The sequence below is a fragment of the Helicoverpa armigera genome, chromosome 1 (genome assembly GCF_030705265.1).
Source record: "Helicoverpa armigera isolate CAAS_96S chromosome 1, ASM3070526v1, whole genome shotgun sequence".
NCBI classification, from domain to species: domain Eukaryota; kingdom Metazoa; phylum Arthropoda; class Insecta; order Lepidoptera; family Noctuidae; genus Helicoverpa; species Helicoverpa armigera.
This window is the reverse complement of record NC_087120.1, coordinates 13,160,505-13,179,306: the sequence shown is the minus strand read 5'-3', so window position 1 is coordinate 13,179,306 and position 18,802 is coordinate 13,160,505. Positions and strand designations below refer to the sequence as shown.

At 36.8% G+C, this 18,802-nt stretch overlaps 2 protein-coding genes across 2 annotated transcripts; one reads left to right on the top strand and one right to left on the bottom strand.

Moving 5' to 3' along the window:
• Nucleotides 1-747: 747 nt before the first annotated feature.
• LOC110374264 (uncharacterized) lies at nucleotides 748-3,472 on the top strand. Its single transcript, XM_021331921.3, has 3 exons — nucleotides 748-1,011; nucleotides 2,018-2,078; nucleotides 2,155-3,472. The coding sequence occupies exons 1-3, from the start codon at nucleotides 922-924 to the stop codon at nucleotides 2,778-2,780; spliced, it is 777 nt and encodes a 258-aa protein (XP_021187596.3). The 5' UTR covers nucleotides 748-921; the 3' UTR covers nucleotides 2,781-3,472.
• Nucleotides 3,473-3,716: 244 nt separating this feature from the next.
• LOC110374258 (sodium/potassium/calcium exchanger 4) lies at nucleotides 3,717-18,743 on the bottom strand. Its single transcript, XM_021331907.3, has 11 exons — nucleotides 18,313-18,743; nucleotides 18,115-18,236; nucleotides 17,368-17,470; nucleotides 14,364-14,551; nucleotides 12,300-12,447; nucleotides 10,104-10,205; nucleotides 8,994-9,104; nucleotides 7,177-7,395; nucleotides 6,394-6,495; nucleotides 5,910-6,031; nucleotides 3,717-5,588 (listed from the first exon to the last, which is right to left on the bottom strand). Exons 1-11 carry the CDS (start codon nucleotides 18,461-18,463, stop codon nucleotides 5,376-5,378), a joined length of 1,581 nt encoding a protein of 526 aa, XP_021187582.3. The 5' UTR covers nucleotides 18,464-18,743; the 3' UTR covers nucleotides 3,717-5,375.
• Between the last annotated feature and the right edge of the window lie 59 nt (nucleotides 18,744-18,802).

Below are 18,802 nucleotides of genomic sequence, written 5' to 3'. Positions count from 1 at the left end.
GACAGACTGGGTTTCTTTCGCATTTGTTACTAGTGATGAAGCGAAGATTATGCGACAGTTATATAAAACTATATAATAAAAAAATTTGCATTTATTTCTGTCATAAAAATTAATGTGATTTTTGACATTGTAACAAATTTTTGTCAATTTTTGATAAATCAGGCACATAGTTACTGCATGCTACTCTCAAGACGTCGTCTAGGTGCGAATCGGTAAGCCGAGATCTGTAGACATTTTTTGCATATTTCATTTTTGAATATGAGGATTCACATAGGTAAGTTGATGCAAACAATGTCAAGAGTAAATGTGCGCAATTTTTTAACGTTTCATAGCTATCCGGTACTAATTTCCAAAATTCTTCATATTGAGCGCACTCAAGTGTGATCTGTGTGTACGCATTAAGGGAGAAAACATGAGTAAATGCGTGAATTAATAAATGCGTTAATTTTACGTAATTTTGGGCCCTTAACGTGGCTCGGGCCGCAAAGAAAAGCGCAGCGGGCCGCAGGCGGCCCGCGGGCCGCTGGTTGAGTATGGCTGAAATAGACCAACAGTTCTTTTAAGTTATTTTTATCAAGCTACAAACTGGGCGGTGGACATACCCTAATATGAATAGGTATTTGAAGTTTTGCTGCTGATTTAGATTTAGATTCAGATCATGGTACCTACTTAATAGGATCCCTAAGACAGTTGAGCAAAGTATTTTCCCCAGGTCGCGGAAAACCCGCGCGAAGCCAGTAATTTATCATTAGAACCTAGAATGTCTAGAATATAAACGGAAAATCCAAAAAGGTGCAAATAAAACACTTCGTTTGTCCATTACCGACGTGAAGGAATGTATAACATGCTAGTGCGAGGAAAAGCATTCGGTGGTAGTGGGGCCGAGCCCCGAGTATACCAGCGCCAGTCGGTGGTAATACCATGTGGTGGTTGGTGGTGCTGTGCCAAGTCTTGCTCTTCGCTGAGGGCATGCACATACTGCCCGACCGGCAATTCGGGCCTTCTACGGAGGTATGTTTACTTATTTATTTTTATTTGGTATTCGTGCTGTTGCCTGATTTTTCACGCGTATCTTTGTACGAAAAGTATCTGTACCTGATTAAAGTTTTGTTTACAGTTTTCCGGATCTGGGTCTAGATCTGTTTCGCATTTTGGTCTATTATGAATTTGGTATTTTGTGGAAGCTTTCTTTTTATTAGAATGCGTACAGCTGTAGGTATACTTGCCAAATCCTTAGAAAAGTTTATAGACTTCCATATCCTTCGAATTATATATTTTTTTGTTTGTTTTTTCGGGCGTCTATCTGTATTGCGATTAACAAAGAATCTTAACAATAAATCTTGATCAACCTTAATTCGATAATATAGCCGTTACTTTATCGTAGTAATAATTTCCTGCACTTTGCAAAAGACATATTAATAACAAGTTGGTTGCTCTCTCTGCGCATATTGCTAATGAGCATAAAAAATACCATGTTCAGTAGCCAGTGTAGCGCTTAATTGACTAACTAGGTATGTTACGACTTCGATAATTATTACCGACGACAGGTAAGATTTACAGTCACTTTTCGACTTTACCACGATACACAATAGTATAGATTCTATGTAGCTTAGTAAGTGACAAAATATAGTGGTTATGTCCCGTCCCGCCGTCTTCGGTTCAGATTTTTCGAATTATGCATCCTTGTAGAAATTGTACCACAAGTTATTAATACCGTTATAAACTCTCAGCTCAAGAATTTCGTAAACACAAGTACTTAGTTATCTAATTTTGAATTTGCTATATAGTCCCGCTTGCTATTTAATTTTGTGTTATTGTTTCTTATAGGTAGATATTAAATAATAATGATTTATTGCGAATTGCAAAATTGAAGCGAAAATGCATTGTTTTTTTGGCGCCTCATGCGAAGTTAATTGACTTCAAATCATTTGGTTAACTGCTTACGCATTGTTATCTATGTACTTAAGATATACTTTCCACAGTTATACTTTATCACAGTTAAATTATTTAATTTCAGGTAAGCTGCATCGACTATGCAACATTCAACAGAGATAGAATCGGTAGAATGCTCAAAGAAGGTAAAGGAATTGTGATTCAAAGGTAAATTCATTATTTTTTCCTCGCTTATATGGTAATCTATTCATTATTGCTTAGGATGGCGTTCCCAGAGCCCAGTGTTACGAAAGATCTTCAAACGTTCGGCTGAATGGCCGGTTCAGTTCTCGCTCGACATGCACCCAATGGCACGACGGATGGATAATATTCTTGACAACATAATACCCAAAAGCGAACATTTGATGAAGGAACACGCTAAACTAGTGCAGGATATAAACAGTTTGCGTCAGGTGGTGTTCATCACACCGTTTGTTGAAGAGAACAAGGATTATGACGACTCGATTTTTCATGAAATTATCGAGACTTCACCTAGTTCGACGTCGAGGCCGTCATCGTTGAGACCCTTCATGAGTTCCACGAGATCGCCGATAAGTTCCACTAAAGGAAGCTCGATACCGATCATACTGTTGGGGGGTGCGAGTCAGCGACAGGTCGTGAAGAGTCAGCCCATCAACTTCGCTAAGCCCACGGTCAGTCTGATCGGAACCACCATTTCCCCGCTCATCAAACATCCCTATCCTTTCGTCATGCACACGCCTCAGAGGAAGCCAATTAAAATTTGTATGTCGTCTGTCCCGTCAATGTTCCCCTCAACAAAACGACCGCCTACTTTTTGGGACAGATTGATAGATTACTTTATACCTAGCCGTAGTTTAGGTAGGTAGGTTACATAGATTAATCATTATGTAAGAGATCTTAATGCATTATTTCTAATAAGTAGTGATATTAATTTAATGTGATTTGTATGCTGTCGTTATTTATTAAACGTTAATATTCGATTTGTAATCAGTACGGAGCAATTAATCAATTCTATTTGCATATACTTAAGATTTTTTGTAATAATTAGCATGATCTTGGTTAACGTACGTGGTGCGTAGTTTTTGTGAGCTATTAGTATACGGAAGGCGTGTTTTCCGACGTGCGATACCCTAGATGCGTGAACGTATCGCTCCGTCTGCACATTACATGCGTGCGTCGATGCCGCGAATCGCGTGTGCTACCTCTAATTACGAACGCCGATTATGTATTGTCTTCTTTTTTACACTTTTACGCGTCGGAATGGAAAAGTTGAACGTCTTATGTGTTATGACAAAATCGTTATTTTTCATTGTGCCTTATGTCATTAGTTCTTGTTGAGACACTCATTGGGAACTTTTCATTCACTCACGGGACGTTATGTCACGAGTGACGACTAGTTTTTAGCCCTCCATTGTATACTAAGCCTAATTACGTGGATTATGCGCGTTTCTTTTAAACTGATGAAAGTGTAAATATATTATATTGCTATAGCTATATACAGACAGTTATAAAAGCATTTGTCTATCAAATGATTTTTGTTACCAATTAAATTATTGTATTTGCGGTATTGACGAGTTTTATTGATAATTTCAATCTTAGCTAGCAATAATGATAAGTATTAACAATTTAACAGGTTCATTAACAGAAGAAATTCTCATATCAGATTTCGTTACTTACAACATTAAAAAGTAAAATCGTTTATTTATGTTTAAATAGTAGAGGATTTGATCGTCATAGCGCCAATATGTAGGAAGTGTGAGGGATGAATAGGAAAGGAAAGCTGGAACGAACACTTAAACAGGTATCGGTAAATATTTTTATTTAATATTCAACAACAATGTCTTTCCCCTTTCTAGTCTACACTCAAATTAGCCTTACATGTGATTTATAATGAGCCTATCATTGTTTACTAATAAACCTTAATTACTAAAAACATACAATCGATAGAGAAAGCCTATTATTTCGCCGATGAGAACAATTTTCACACACGATTGATACGTGTGGTTACTATCGAATAAATTCACTGTGAACAATAAACTGACTTGGCATATGACACGAAGATTTATATGAAATTATGAAAAGTAAGTTTATTAGAAAATTTTCTCCTCTAATGGTGAATCTGATGGTATCAGTAATCTATCTCAGTTAATTTTGGTTAAAATATGGAAATGACATAATTTAAACTACTGTCAAAATTAAATTTCTAAATTTTGTTTTAGTAATTACAGTGGTTATGTATAACTAAAAAGGATAACAGAAATATTTGAGGAACAATCTCATTACCTTTTTTAAGTACATGAAAGTAAATGGTAATTTTTATGTGGTGTCAAACGCCACAAGTTTTGTAAACCCTTTAACCAGAATAGTTTTTAACCAGTCCGTATACCATAATATCGACCGAGCTTTAAGATATTTCTTATGGTAAGTACGTTTTAACAAGTTCACAATATGTACTATAATGTTAATACTTATTAAATAAATATAAAGTTGCATTCTTATAGTTGTTTGGGGCAGCAGAAATGCTAATGATGATGATGATAAAAGTGCGAGTGTAAGTACATTAATTGAGTAACGTTTATTTTAATACTACAATATATGAAAATACTGTAAATGAAGAAGTTAATTCCGGAAAATATTAAAATATAATGCATGTTAGTACAGAGTTTTCATAAAAATAGTTAAGGTATGTTACTGTAACCTACTGATGATTATCCTTGAATGGAGATAACGTACCAGTGATAAATATATACCAGTGCTGTAGGTACCTTTTGCGTAGATATATAACTGACTTTGGTTTTGCATTCGCCAAATTAGATATCTAAATATATAATAATAAGATAACTAGGGGAAGGGCAGTCCGAGATGGAATAGATATATTTGCATTAAAAAAAATTCTTGCATTTCTTACCAACATTCGAATGTTAAAATAATGACGTTAAACTTTTTATTAATGTACCTAACGATACAAATTGGTTCACTTTCCTTTGTTCTGATATCGCAACTAACTGTTATCGGATAAAGATATTCGAGAAACGTTGACCTTGTTATAATCCCCTAATGAAATAAAAATACTGAATCACTATTAAATTGCTTAAGAGTTACTATCTTAATATTCTACTTAAAATTAAATAAGTACATGTTTCCTTACACTAGTTAGCCTCTGAATTTCAAGATACAATTTTGATAATTTCGAGGAATTAAAATCTCAAAATCAAAAAACAATTATGTCTAGCGCAGCGAAGAGCATTTTTATAAGACACTAGAAAATCTACTTTAACTAAATAAAGTGCATAAGTGCCTGAACCTGACAAAAAACTTGCGACCCTAGAGGATCAGTAGGCAGTACGGGGCCCGTACGTCAGACTAAAAACAATTGACGAGTACTCTATAAAAATCCTCTCCGCTGCGCTCCTCTGTGCTAGGCCATAAAATACATAAATGAGAAGGGTTCCCACATTCCATCAGTGAGGGCATATAGGTAAGTTGACCTGGAAGAAGACATTGAGCTCAATGAGAGCTGCCAGGATGAGATAGCCGAGGTATATGAGGCTGCAAGTCACGCCGATTCTCCAGTCCAGCTGGAATTTGTTGAGCAGAAGGCAGCCGTATAACGCGAATAATGTTGACAGCAAGGAAATCGCGCTGTATGATAGACCTCTTGAATTTATTGATACCTGGAATATGATATTACAAGGTAAGTATGATAATAACTCTACTGGTGTGACTATTAAGATCTTTGGTATGGAGGGAGATAGTATAGGCGTTATATCTGATTGGGGAAGGATATTCTGTTATTATACTAGTAAACAAAGGTATAAACAGTTGAGCCACTGAATGCTGTGCGGGTCTATAGATCATGATTCTCATCAAAGTTCTCCATCTATAGTTAAATCCAGTTAATTCGCTTATAGTAGGCCGTGTCATTTTATTATTTTTAAATTATGAAACAAAAGCAGACTTATAAAAAAAAATAACATGTAGGTATAGGTACTCACCCAATGATGACCTGGCACGGTGGGATAAGCCAGCGATTTGATCAGCCACGGCAAACCCAAGCACAGCAGTATATCGAACGTATTGGAACCAATGGAGTTGCTCAGCCCCATTGTGCCGTGCCCTGAAAATTCAACAAACACTGACTTGTAAGATTTGCCAATAAGAAAAGGAGCCTGATCGACATCATCAGATTGATAAGGCAGATGTAGTATTGAGTAGTTCCTCAAATGCGAGGGTACAAAAAAATAAACACAAATATTTTTTAGTAAGTTTCCTTGCTGTCTCTTGGACATGGATGTTTTCCTTCGCCATTGACTGATGGTTCAGTCAATGGCGAAGGAAAACATAGCGGAGAAACTTGGACTTAAAAATGTAGAATTTCCAGGTCACTTTGAGCACTAATTCCTGCTCTGTGTGAGATGACATTTTTGTTCAGCAGTACAACTTAATTAGGTTGAACTTCATTAAAAATAGGTACTTTACCTTGCACAGTCACCAAGACGCTAGACACGGCTTCAGGTAGACTGGTGCCGGCTGCCAGAATCGTCAACCCAGTTATACTGTCAGGGACATTCAGCGTATCACCTATGAAAGAACAATCATAGCAATTTTGGATTAGCCCTTTGATCACTACACATTACAAAAAAAACGAAATCATCCGCGGCTTGTGTCAGATAAGTGTATGATGGAAATTAACTTTTATATTCCCCTATAGATGAAGTCGTGTGGGAGGAAGTTGAGGTACCAAAATAAGGTAGGACAGGACACATCGAAAAGGACACTACAATAAATAATGTGTTGAGGTAACAGAATAGGAACACTACAGGTTTTCAGCTCACGCATGCTATGTATGTTTTGTTTATAGCCAGGAATTAGCATCGGCAAACTTTTTGTCACATGTTAAGTAGGTATCAATCAAACAATGCGCATTCATTTGTCAGTCGTGGTCGAACATGATCACGCGCAGCACACAGAAATCACATGAATTGGCATTCGCATATTGTTTTATGATTTTTGAAGCATTTCCTTAATGAAGGTACGTGTTGGAAGCGAGCTGCTGACTGCAACTGCCGACCTTACAGGCCACAGCTGCACTATTTATTTACATGAAATCGCTTTATATAGATGCGGCAGCATAATCCCGATAAAACTGATTTTAGTAGACATAGACATCCACAGTATGCTAGATAGTTTAAACAAAAGCTTTTGGCGGGTGCTGCTTTCATACTTTTATGAACAATGACCAATCTAAACTATATTACTTACCTAGCACGGTGATCATCCAAGCTACTAGATACGACACGCCTCCTATCCAAGTGACGCACATGATGAACGTGACAGGGTACAACGCAGGTCTGCGGCGGCAGTCAGGGATGGTCAACCAGAGCACAAGGTTGATGGGCCAAGAGAACACCCAGAATACCTTCTTCCAAAACGACTCCTTCTCACCAGGCCACGACCACATGGAGTGGTTGCTTAGAGTATCTGGAAAACGAGGTATGGGTTTAAAAAATTGTTTTAAAACCTAAAAAATACGCTAGTTATGTATTGTCATCAGAACTCAGAGCGTGTGCGAAATTTGATCCTTATCGAAGACCGGGAAGTGGGTCAAGTTAAGATTCCAAGATTTTTTTACATTTTTTTTTTACATACATAGTTACAAGTGAAGCTAATATGAGCGCACTAATGTAAGCCGACCCTGAAATAGTTGGGAAAAAATGGCTCAGGAGTTGGAGATAGATGGGTTTAAAATATACAACTCTGAGTCACAGACCAGGGGTTGTTATGTGCGTACTACCATTCCTTGCTACACTGTTTAAAAGTACAAACAAACAAGTCAGAACAAACTATCGGCCGGCTAAAAGTTGGCAGGCACTCTTAGATACGAGCAAACACGATTTAAAAGGATTTTTTATTTATCCTGTTGTTATTTACTTGCCTTTACATAAAATCGGTCTAACAAAACAGCTGTACGCAAAACTTTCGCGTTATAGCAGATTGTTTTATAGCTTAAAAATTCTTGTAACAACAATAAGCGTACTCGTGAGAACATGCCAAACTATTTTAATAAACGCTTTGTATGAGAGAAAATGTTGAAAATTCTCGTACATTGTATATTGTATATCACTGGGTTGACTTACAGTTTTTGTTCGGTACATGATTAGTTATAGATCAAATGTTTGTTAGCGATGAATATTTTTTAAAACAACATATGTTTTTTATGTGGATTAAATATTATGCACAGAGTTACTTGTTTTTTGGTCATAAAATAGTAAGCAATAAAGAAGTGACGCGCGGCATCTGAATGAATACATTTTAAATCTACGACAGATACGCCGATTCGCATTGAAAACTAAGTTAGAACTGCAGTCACAAATCTTAAGAATGTACATCAAATAATCAAATAATCATCAATCAAGTTCGATTTCAAGCTGGCCCGTCGTACTGCAGTAGTAATGTCATAGCGTTTAAACACAGGCAAACGTTCAATTTACTGACTAGTAACCGATAATTTCCGTCGTCGTACGTTTTAAACGAGAACTCACGTAAAGCTGGATGTGCACTAAGGGTGCGTCTACACGGTGCAGGTTATATGAATCTTAAAAACGTGCGGGTGAAACGACCATTTAAGCCACCTGCTGACCAGCTGGTTTTGAGGGCACAAGAATAAACTAAATTTGAGATGTCCAGTATTATCCAGGTATTTTCCAATAAAGCCGGTATTGTTCGGAATCTAATCATGTAAAACAGAATTGCTCAGCTAGATTCGCTTAGACTGGTAACCGAATTCAATATAGCTGGGTGAAGGCTACAAAAGATACTTTTGTGAAATAAAAAACGAATTTTATTTGAGTTGAGAAATGGCTGCGTAGATACAAGTGCTCTCACTATTCCTTCTCTCTCAAAGCCCGACGGGAAGGTAATCCGACACGACCGGAGAGAGATTAGGCGCAGGACCGACATTAACGTGCTTTCCGATGCACGGGTGAATCAATCACAAACTTCCAGACTACGGGTTGCATTATGAAACTTATTATAAAACCCACAAAGCACAAATAAATAAATACATTTTAAATAGTTACCTGAGTCGAAGGAGTCCCGTCTCGGTATGGTCGGTACATTGATCTGCACATCAGTTTTTCCAACTGCGATACTCTGAATACTCTTTGCATTATCTGAAGCTGCGTGTTTTTCTAGAATAAATAAATTCCTTATGTGTATGTATGTGTTATAGGAAGCATGTAAAGATATGGAGTTACATCATAAGTGTGTTGTATAATCTATGAGTCTTTTTAGGGTTCCGCACCTTTAGGGTAAAACGGGATCTTACTACTAAAATTTCGCTGTCGTCCATCCGTCTGACACCAGGCTGTATCTCAAGAACCGTGATAGCTAGACAGTTGAAATTTTCTCAAATGATGGAGGAGGAATAACAAATACTATAACGAAAACTAGAATAGAATAAATGTTTCAGACGGCTCCCATTGTTGGTACAACGTGATTTTTACAGATAAAGGTACGGAACCGTTCGTGCGCCAGTTCGTCTCGCACTTGGCCTGTTTTTAGGGTTCTGTACCCAAAGGGTAAAACGGGACCCTATTGTTTTCGCTCCTCTGTCCACCCGTCCGTCTGTCATCAGGCTGTATCTCATGAACCGTGATAGTTAGAGAGTTGAAATTTCACAGATGATGTATTTCTGTTGCCGCTATAGCAACAAATACTGAAACTAAAATAAAATAAATATTTTGGGGGGCTCCTATACAACAAACGTGATTTTTTGCTCATTTTTGCTCTGGTACGGAACCATTCGTGCGTGGCCTGTTCTCGCACTTGGCCTGTTTTTTTGAGGCGGAGGTATAATTTATGATGATGTTCTCACACTAGTGACTCGGATGCATTCTGCGAAAGCATGATTATCACATGACTGTCGTTGGTGTTTTGTTTTTAAACTGGCTCATTTAGTAGTAGAGAGGTCTCCGACCAATCCATCAGTTCTTGTTCGATTAGAGACTGGAATTTAACATAACTGATGTGAAGGTAATGTTAAAATTCAATATTCAATCTCAAACAACGGATGGATCGATTGTAATTCGCACTAAGTATATCTTCGAACTTCTGACCTAAGTTATACCAGTCAATGCTTTAATCTCTGTAATAAAATGCTTTACAACTGTGTGATTTAAATAGCTTACCATTTGCAAGGAGTGGTGTGATTTCCGTATAGGCTTTAGTTTGCCTAAACATACAGCATCCGCTCTTGAAAAATTTGCCCAAGCAGCCATTGAACACCATAGCTGTGAACAAGACAACCTTAAATTAATTATATGTGGAGTGTGTACACTGATAATTATCAAATTTAAAAACAAAATTTTATGTAGGTAATTTTTTTTTTAGGATTTACCCATGATAATGAGTGTGAATAGTTATAAATAGTACATATGTAATATAGCAAAGAGGAAACGTGTTTTTGTTTGTACCCTAAAGGCTCCGAAGCAACTGAATCGATTTGAAAAATTCACTGTTGGTTAGCTACACTCTTCTCGAGTAAAATAGGCTACATTTTATCCCGGTAGGATCAGTAGAAGTTCCCACTGGACGATTGTGAAATCGCGGGAAAAAAACTAGTCGACAATATTTTCAGTTTATCCTTAAATGATGTCAACATTGCCTATTACAAATGCCTAAAAGTAAACCTTGGACACCAATGGCTGACAAAAAGGTGAAGGAAAACATTTTGAGGAAAACTGGACTGTATAGTCTGAAATCACCAACCCACATTGAGCAAGCGTGGTGAATAATACACAATCCTTCTCCATGTGAGAGGAGGCCTGTGCCCAGCAGTGGGACGATAAAAAGGCAGTACAGTAACAACAACAGTAATGCCTAAAAAGAATGAAATACAGTTGTATAAAGCCATCAAACATAAATACAATGCAAGAGTCGATTGCAACAATAAATTTAATAAAAAGAAATCCGTTGTCATGAATATATCAGTCAAGCATACCGCAGTAAATCAAATTAAACAGTGAATAGTTTTTACCGAATGTACTCGTTAAAACCATTTACCGGTAGTCTAATTTGTAGGTTTATGAAGTTTATTTCCACACGATATTTATACTTAGCTGATTTTTATATCGTAAATGATAAAGAGGAAGCATTTTTTTATTTTAAGGCGACGAATTGGTCAACAATAATTCCATAACCGGCACGCGCATCTAAGGCGCGAAAAGGGGTCGGAGCGTCTGAGCGGGGCGAGGATAACAATACGCGCGCTAGCTTATAACTAAAAGTCGTAAGCGACAAAATGGTTTTGTAATTTTATTATTTAGAAATGATGATTTGATAAAAATTCCTTCTACAATTTTAAAGAGTATGTACTCAACTACTAAAAAAGTTAAGAGGCTTAAATCGGTCCCGTTTGCCCATAATATGTGAATCTCTTTTTAAAAAGAGGTATGTTTGATATATTTTTCTCTGTTATAAAAGTTACCTAATCATGTTTTCACGTCTAACAAAATAAGGTTTATATAATACACTTTCAGGTAACCAAGTTGTATTTTGATCCGTTTTGTATTTACTGAGAAAAATTGAGATCCTTGGCGCCAAAAATTCCAATTCGTCCTCTTAACGGCTTCGATACTAATAAACCGATTTGGAAAATTCTTTCACTGTTGGAAAGCTGGTCTGGTTCCGAGTAACATCTGTAAGTTAACCGCTGGTACTTGATTACTTAAGAAAGTGTTGTTATTAAGTTGTTTACTTCTTCAGGCCCGTTATTAGACTATATGACATACTTTTTGACTTAAATACCTTGCCTGAATGTTTGTTCTGCTTGCCTGAGGCTAAAATATCATTTTGTTTACATAATATATAATAGGTTTTTCGCATAAGTCTCATAGAAGTTTGTCAAAAGTTACCGTTCTTAAAAACTGTTTCGTTAAAAGGAATCGTGTATCAGAAAATAAGATAGGCGTTTCATCGTGTTTATGTGCTGAATCGCGGAATGACTTCACTGTAGTCACTTATGGGGTGATTTTGAAGTTGCGGATTTAGTTAACTATAGAATACGTTAATTTGTTATTACAAAAAAAAACAGTATAACGAAACGCGTCAAAAATTCATCCCCGCTGTCAACTGGGACGATGGGGATGATTTTTTTTACTAGGTTAGTTTTTTATACCTATGTACTGTAAATATCTGTATTTGTTATTAAACTTTATTTTATAAATAATAAGAACCTAACTGCCGCATTAGGAACGTCCTGTAATGGTAGATTTAAGGTTGTGTGTAAATATTTAAATAAACAAATACATATTTAAACCCGCTGCACCGGGTTAGACTGCCGTCCCCAATATAACCGAGAAAAGGTTGCATTAAACACGACTTACCCAGTATATATAAAACATACATGAGCACCAGCAGGAGAGCTTCATGCCAGTACACCGCATCGTCCAGGAGTGTGAGGATCAGAGCCACCACCGCTACTGCGTACATCACACAGTCGCGGGAGACAGACCACCAGTCTAGGTGCACCACCTGGGTAAATGGTATCAAATGTAGATAATAAACATAATGTAATTATAATGAAAAAAAAACCGGCCAAGTGCTAGTCGGATTCGCGCACGAGGGGTTCCGTACTATTGTTTATAAAACGGACAAAAAAAAATCACGTTTGTTGTATGGGAGCCCCCCAAAATATTTATTTAATTCTAGGTTTCAGTATTTGTTGTTTTCAGTATTTGTTGTCACAGATGATGTATTTTTGTTGCATAGGCATCTGTGAACTTTTCAGCTCTCTGATTAAAAAATACAGTGTTTGCAGAAACCTGTTTCTTTGTTTTTGTATTTTTTATAGAAACTAGGTTTGCTAGTTAGCGTGAAATACTTGTGTGTATCTTGTAGTTATCACTCAACGTTTCGATATGTTTTCCTTACTTCACACTTTTCTTTCACTCGGTAATTTGTCGATAGCAATTACTGAAGTCACTAAATTACCCGCGGTTTCAGTTACGAAATTAGATAATTACTCATTATTGACGTTTTCGTGCATAGGTACACTACAAATATGTTGCAGCGTTATTATTAATTAAGTATGTTCAAAATAAAACGTTTTCCGCAAACAACGTGGGTCAAATTACAACAAGTATTAGTAGCAGAATGCCCGATATGGTTAAAACTGCGATTCAATTTCTATTCAATTTTGACATTATTAACTTAGGAGAATCGGGCCCCTGTGCATCATGCAATCTGTGCGGTAAAACAGCAAGATTGATTATAAAATATGTAGATATAAAAGTAGGTACTAGCCGAACGTGGGTAGTACCTACCACCCGCGACCCTGAGGCACTACTTTTCGCACCCAGATAAAAATATGCTATGCATTTCTCATACTATCTGTGTACCTTATTTAACACGAGTCAGTATTTTTGACGTGAATGCCGAACAGATAGACTCTCACATTTGACATAATATTTACGGATAGGTTAGCATGCAAAATATTTAGTTTTTAGGGTTCCGTACCCAAAGGGTAAAACGGGACCCTATTGTTTTCGCTCCTCTGTCCGTCCGTCCTTCCATCCGTCTGTCACCAGGCTGTATCTCATGAACCGTAATAGTTAGAGTACTGATATACTGAAAACTAGAATTAAATAAATATTTTGGGGGGCTCCCATACAACAAACGTGATTTATAAATAATGGTACCTACAGAACCCTTCGTGCGCGAGTCCGCCTCGCACTTCGTTGTTTTTTTTGGGATTTTGTAGCATTAATAAGTAATAAGTTTTTATTGCTGTAAATTGACTGGCCTCGTTTCTTGCTTTGTGAAAATTGTCTAGTAGTGACTGAACATTTGCATATTTTTATGCATCCTCCAAAGTATATTTCTTTTATTTATTAGAGTTATGATTGTTTTCTTTATCTAATCTTGCCTAGGCGTCTAACATAAAGATGTTTATTCAAATAGATAACGAATTGTCTAGCTGGAGCACTCGTGTCGCCAAAGTCTAAGATATATAGATATCTATAGATATATTATATATCTTTACAATTAACAATGGATGTAGGTACACGTAGCTAATGAAAGAATACATAATATAAGGGCAGAAATAGCTCTGTGCGTTTTAAGAAACTTTCACAAATTTAGTTAAAGTTGGTGGTGGTACAACCGTGTACCGCCTTATCTCTCTCCTGTCGCGTCAGATGTCACCCTTGGCTATGAGAGTGAAGGAATAAAGAGTGCACCTGTGTTTACGCAAAAGGTGAACTATCATTATTGATCTCATTCGAGAAGAGCCGTCGTGTCCAACAACGCTGTTGTTATTATAATGCAAATGTATATTATATTGAAACAGAACACTTTATGTACAACAAAATACATTCTATCGCCTCACAATTCCTGACTATACTTATCTATTTTCCTTAGACGTGTAATTAAAACTATATTTTACTAACTTTTCCCGCGATAAGGGCGCAAAAAGCGGGCACAGCCAGCACATTGAAGACTGCTGAGCCGACCACGGTGCCGACTCCTATGTCTCCTTCCGTCACGAACGTCCCAACACAGTTGATGAAGAGCTCCGGGCTGGAACTCGCGGCAGCCATGAACGTAGCACCCGCTATGTCCATACCTATGTTGAGGCCTAGAACAAATATAGTTCATTTGAAAAAATGCAAATGTTTGTTTGTATGTTCGTTAATTTGTAGCACACGAATTCCTGAAAGAATCTTGATGATCCTTGGTAGTTCCATCGTTGTTTTAAAGCAGAAAAGAGAAAGATTGCTACAATTTATAGCTGTGTCTTGATGGGCTCTGTCACACAAAAACATCTAAATAAATTTTAATGAAACTCAGCAGTGATATAGCTTATGCATCAGAATAACATATAGGATACTTTTTGCCCCTGTGCAAGCATTTGTGCTCTCAGGGTGCAGTTCAAACAGACGAAATAAAGGGAGAAAATATTTGAGAGGTTTCATAGTAAGGAATTTTGATTTGATTAGTCTGCGCAAGCCATACGAACCTTATATCTAAAAGGACCCTTCAAAGTATCTGTCTGCGGAGTTATTAGTACTAATGAAATATGATTCCAGTCTACCTGCATTCGATTGAAAATAAAACTATTTGACTTTTGACTTTATAGAAAGGTTTCAGAGGGAGTTTGTTCAGGGAGAGGGGGCATCGTACCGGCAGAAACTAATTAAACTTGCTTTGCCTCCGGACAGAACCTTGGATAGGTATGAAAGCCTACTTCACATAACACGAAAGAGCATCGGCGAATCTTGAGATAGATCTTCTGTAATGGTGGTGAATGATGGCAAAGTGAATTATTTGTGTGAGTATGAAAAAAAATGTATGTTATCGTGATTGAGTTTATGTGTAATCATATCGTGATTTCTAGTAGGTCCATTTAAATTACTTTTACTCATTTGCCTCCGGTTAGACTGGAAGCCGATCCCAACACAGTTGGGTGAAAGGAGGGAAACTAGACAGTAGTGATAAGAATCGTTTTAGATGGCCGATTCTAGTTGTCCTATTAAGATTTATAATAATGAGTATAAATATTAAGACTTTACACATAAGATTTATCCATAGAATCAATCCCGGAACATTGACGGGGTCTATGTATCGTAAAGGATGAAGGCCCGGCTGCGTATTTAATTTTTCAAAAAGAGGGCTGAAAGTGGTAGTCTAGACGGACTAAAAGTCGCGTAATATCGATCGATATAGCTTTTTTATTATTTATCGCGAGTGCGCACTGATTTGATTTCAATTTCAGGCTCATTCGCTCGGAAAAGAGGATGCCTCAGGCCACAGATAATGCAACGCTGCGAGCAAATATTGCAATTACTGAGGCATTTGTTCGTATCCCCTCTTTGTCATCATCATCCTCCGAGCCTTTTTCCCAATCATGTTGGGGTCGGCTTCCAGTCCAACCGGATTCAGCTGAGTGCCAGTGCTTTACAAGAAGCGACTGCCTATCTGATTTCTTCAACCCAGTTACCCGGGAACCCAATACCCTTTGGCTAGACTTTGTATTTATCGTAGCCCCTCTTTGTGTTTATCCAATTACTTAAAGAGGTTGATCATTTTCAGGTTTCATTAACACCCTAGTTTTGCAAACTTGCGTACATTAAGTGCATGCATTCATAAAACGAGGTTGCAGTTTAGGAACTCGTATTACGACTATTACCTATTAGCCATAATTCCACGCATGATCCTGCAAACGTTCTGGAACATCCGATACCTTGACCTGCAGGACTTCAATGAACAAATTGACACCATCGTCTACCTAATGTTACGGGTTCTCTTGTAATTTGTGGGAGCACGATAGGCGGTTGTTCTAATTGGCCTAGAAAAGGTAGTGCACGCAAGCCTAAACTGAGAATATAGTACGGTAGACTGCACATCAGTGGTAACTGTCATGCACGTTAACTCAATAGTAATAAGTACGATTTTCCTATAAAACTGTTACCACTGACCTGAAGTTGACTGTACTACAGTATGAAGCTTTGTTTTAAAGTAATGCCTGGTGTGAACTGTCTCCTTGGTCTAGGGGTCGCAAAGCATGCTGTGCAAGGGTCACGGATATGAGGGTTTTCTCAAAACCCTCAAAACGAATTCAGCCCATATCATCCCTACTAATATTATATTATAAATGCGAAAGTAACTGTCTGTCTGGCTGTCTGACTATTACGCTTTCACGTCTAAACCACTAAACTGGTTTTAATAAAATTTGGTACAGAGATAGAGTTGACCTTGAGAAAGAACAAAGGATGGATAGTTTTTATACCGGACTTTTGAAGAATTCTCTTGGAAACGCGATATAACCGAAGGCTACGCGGGCGAAGCCGCGGGCGGAAGCTAGTAACTATATACTTTCAACATATACTGATAAACGATATTGATAAACTAAAACTACTGTCATATACCTAAGTTGATATTGTAAATGTAAGCTTAACTAATAATTATTTGTAGATATTGTTAACTTCTTATAAATTAATGTCATATATATATATATATATATATATATTTATAGTCTAAGTCATTATTATAATACTTTTAGTTTTAAGTTAATTTGCTGCGCCCTAACAGGGTAATGTGTACCTAGCATAAGATGCATCTGTATACATTTTGCAATAAATAAATAAATAAATATAATATTCAAAGAGGAGTCTATAGGGTCGTGTTTTAGAGGGCATGTACCTATTTAATTAGATAACATAATTTTGGTCAGCGGATGTATAAATAAGCCTAAAAATGAATATTTTTGACTGTGATTTATTGTTTATTAACATCCTCAGTCCTACGTATGCTATTTATGATTTATGTCCCATTTTTATAGACAAGAACCTAAACGTTTAATGGGAGTGATTTTATTAGGTTTCTCTTTTTACTTTTAAGGCAAAGAACATTGAAAACTGTAAATTTTATTATCAGCAGTAGGAAAGTACTCACGCTCGCAAATCATTTCGATAGCCGGCACGAAGTACTGCTCACAAACAGTTCCCAGCAAGAAGAAACAATACACAGCCAGAATGCAGTGCACCAGTATATACCCCTGTAAATTAATAACAATTATTTTAATACAAAAAAAACATGTTTTATTTTCGGACGGCAGGCAGGAGCTGGATGCTAGAAGCCGAAAATCGATCTCAGTGGCGCGCACTTGGAGAGGCCTATGTCCAGCAGTGGACTGCGATAGGCTGATGATGATGATGATGATGATGATATTTTATTTTCATTTTTGGGTTTACAGTTCTGGTATTAAGTACCTATGGTTATGGTAACATAGGTACTAAAGTGTGTATTTGATCTCCACCAATCATTAGCAACAGCAGAAAAAAATACTTTTCATTTCCAGCATAAATTCAAACAAGGGAAATCAGTAAATATTGTTTATATCTGTTTACAATACACACACCCAGATTATATTATTATTCAAAGATATATTTTAAAAACCAAAATAACATTAAAAATAACATGATCATGGTCTTGTTATTTGAAATAAAAAGATACAAACCTATGAGTATTTTTTATAGCTTAACTAATTTATTAAAAGAAATGCTAGTCAAAATTTAAACTGTACTATACTGTACCGAATCAGCATAATGTCAGCAGTGTAACCAATAAACAAATAAGAGGTTTTTCTTAAAATAATATGAATAAGAATTACTTAATAAATGGTATACAAATAGATCTTACATGTTGCCTCTGGTAGCGAGTGAGACCATCGGGAGGGAACTCGAGAATCGCCGCTGGAGTGCAGTTCCTATCCTTGTCAACAACGCTCAACAGTCTACGAGAAGAAAACTCCACTCCGTAACCTGAACGCCACAAAAACATTGTTTATCACTGGAAATTACAAGAATAATGTATATGAAATACTGAAGAACACATTACCTGAATCAGATGTTTGGATTTCGCTTTCATTACCATCACTGCCAAATAACGCAACATAAACTAGGGGTATACCCAAAACTAAAAGCACCCTGATTATAACAGCAGTCTTATAACACTTGTAACGTCTAGTCCTTATTAACATGTTTGCCATCAGAATTACAATCAGCTAGAACTTATTATTTAGAATTACTTTGCAAATTGATTGACGTTTGAATAAAATACGTGAACACCGTCAATATTGTAGTTGATACGAAAAATCAAGTCACAAACGGGTAGTTAACATGAACGTATGAATGCATCAGCAGTCGGAAAGTTACTGCGCACGGTAATTTCTTGCGGCCCTTGATGAAAATAAATGATTTATCAATATCATATTATTATTAGTAATAGTGCTGCTCTGTACATACTCGTATCACTGTTATCGATACTAATGTCAATAATATGGGCTCCTTTGATGCCTGCTCGTAATCTTCAGTGAGATTATTTTAAA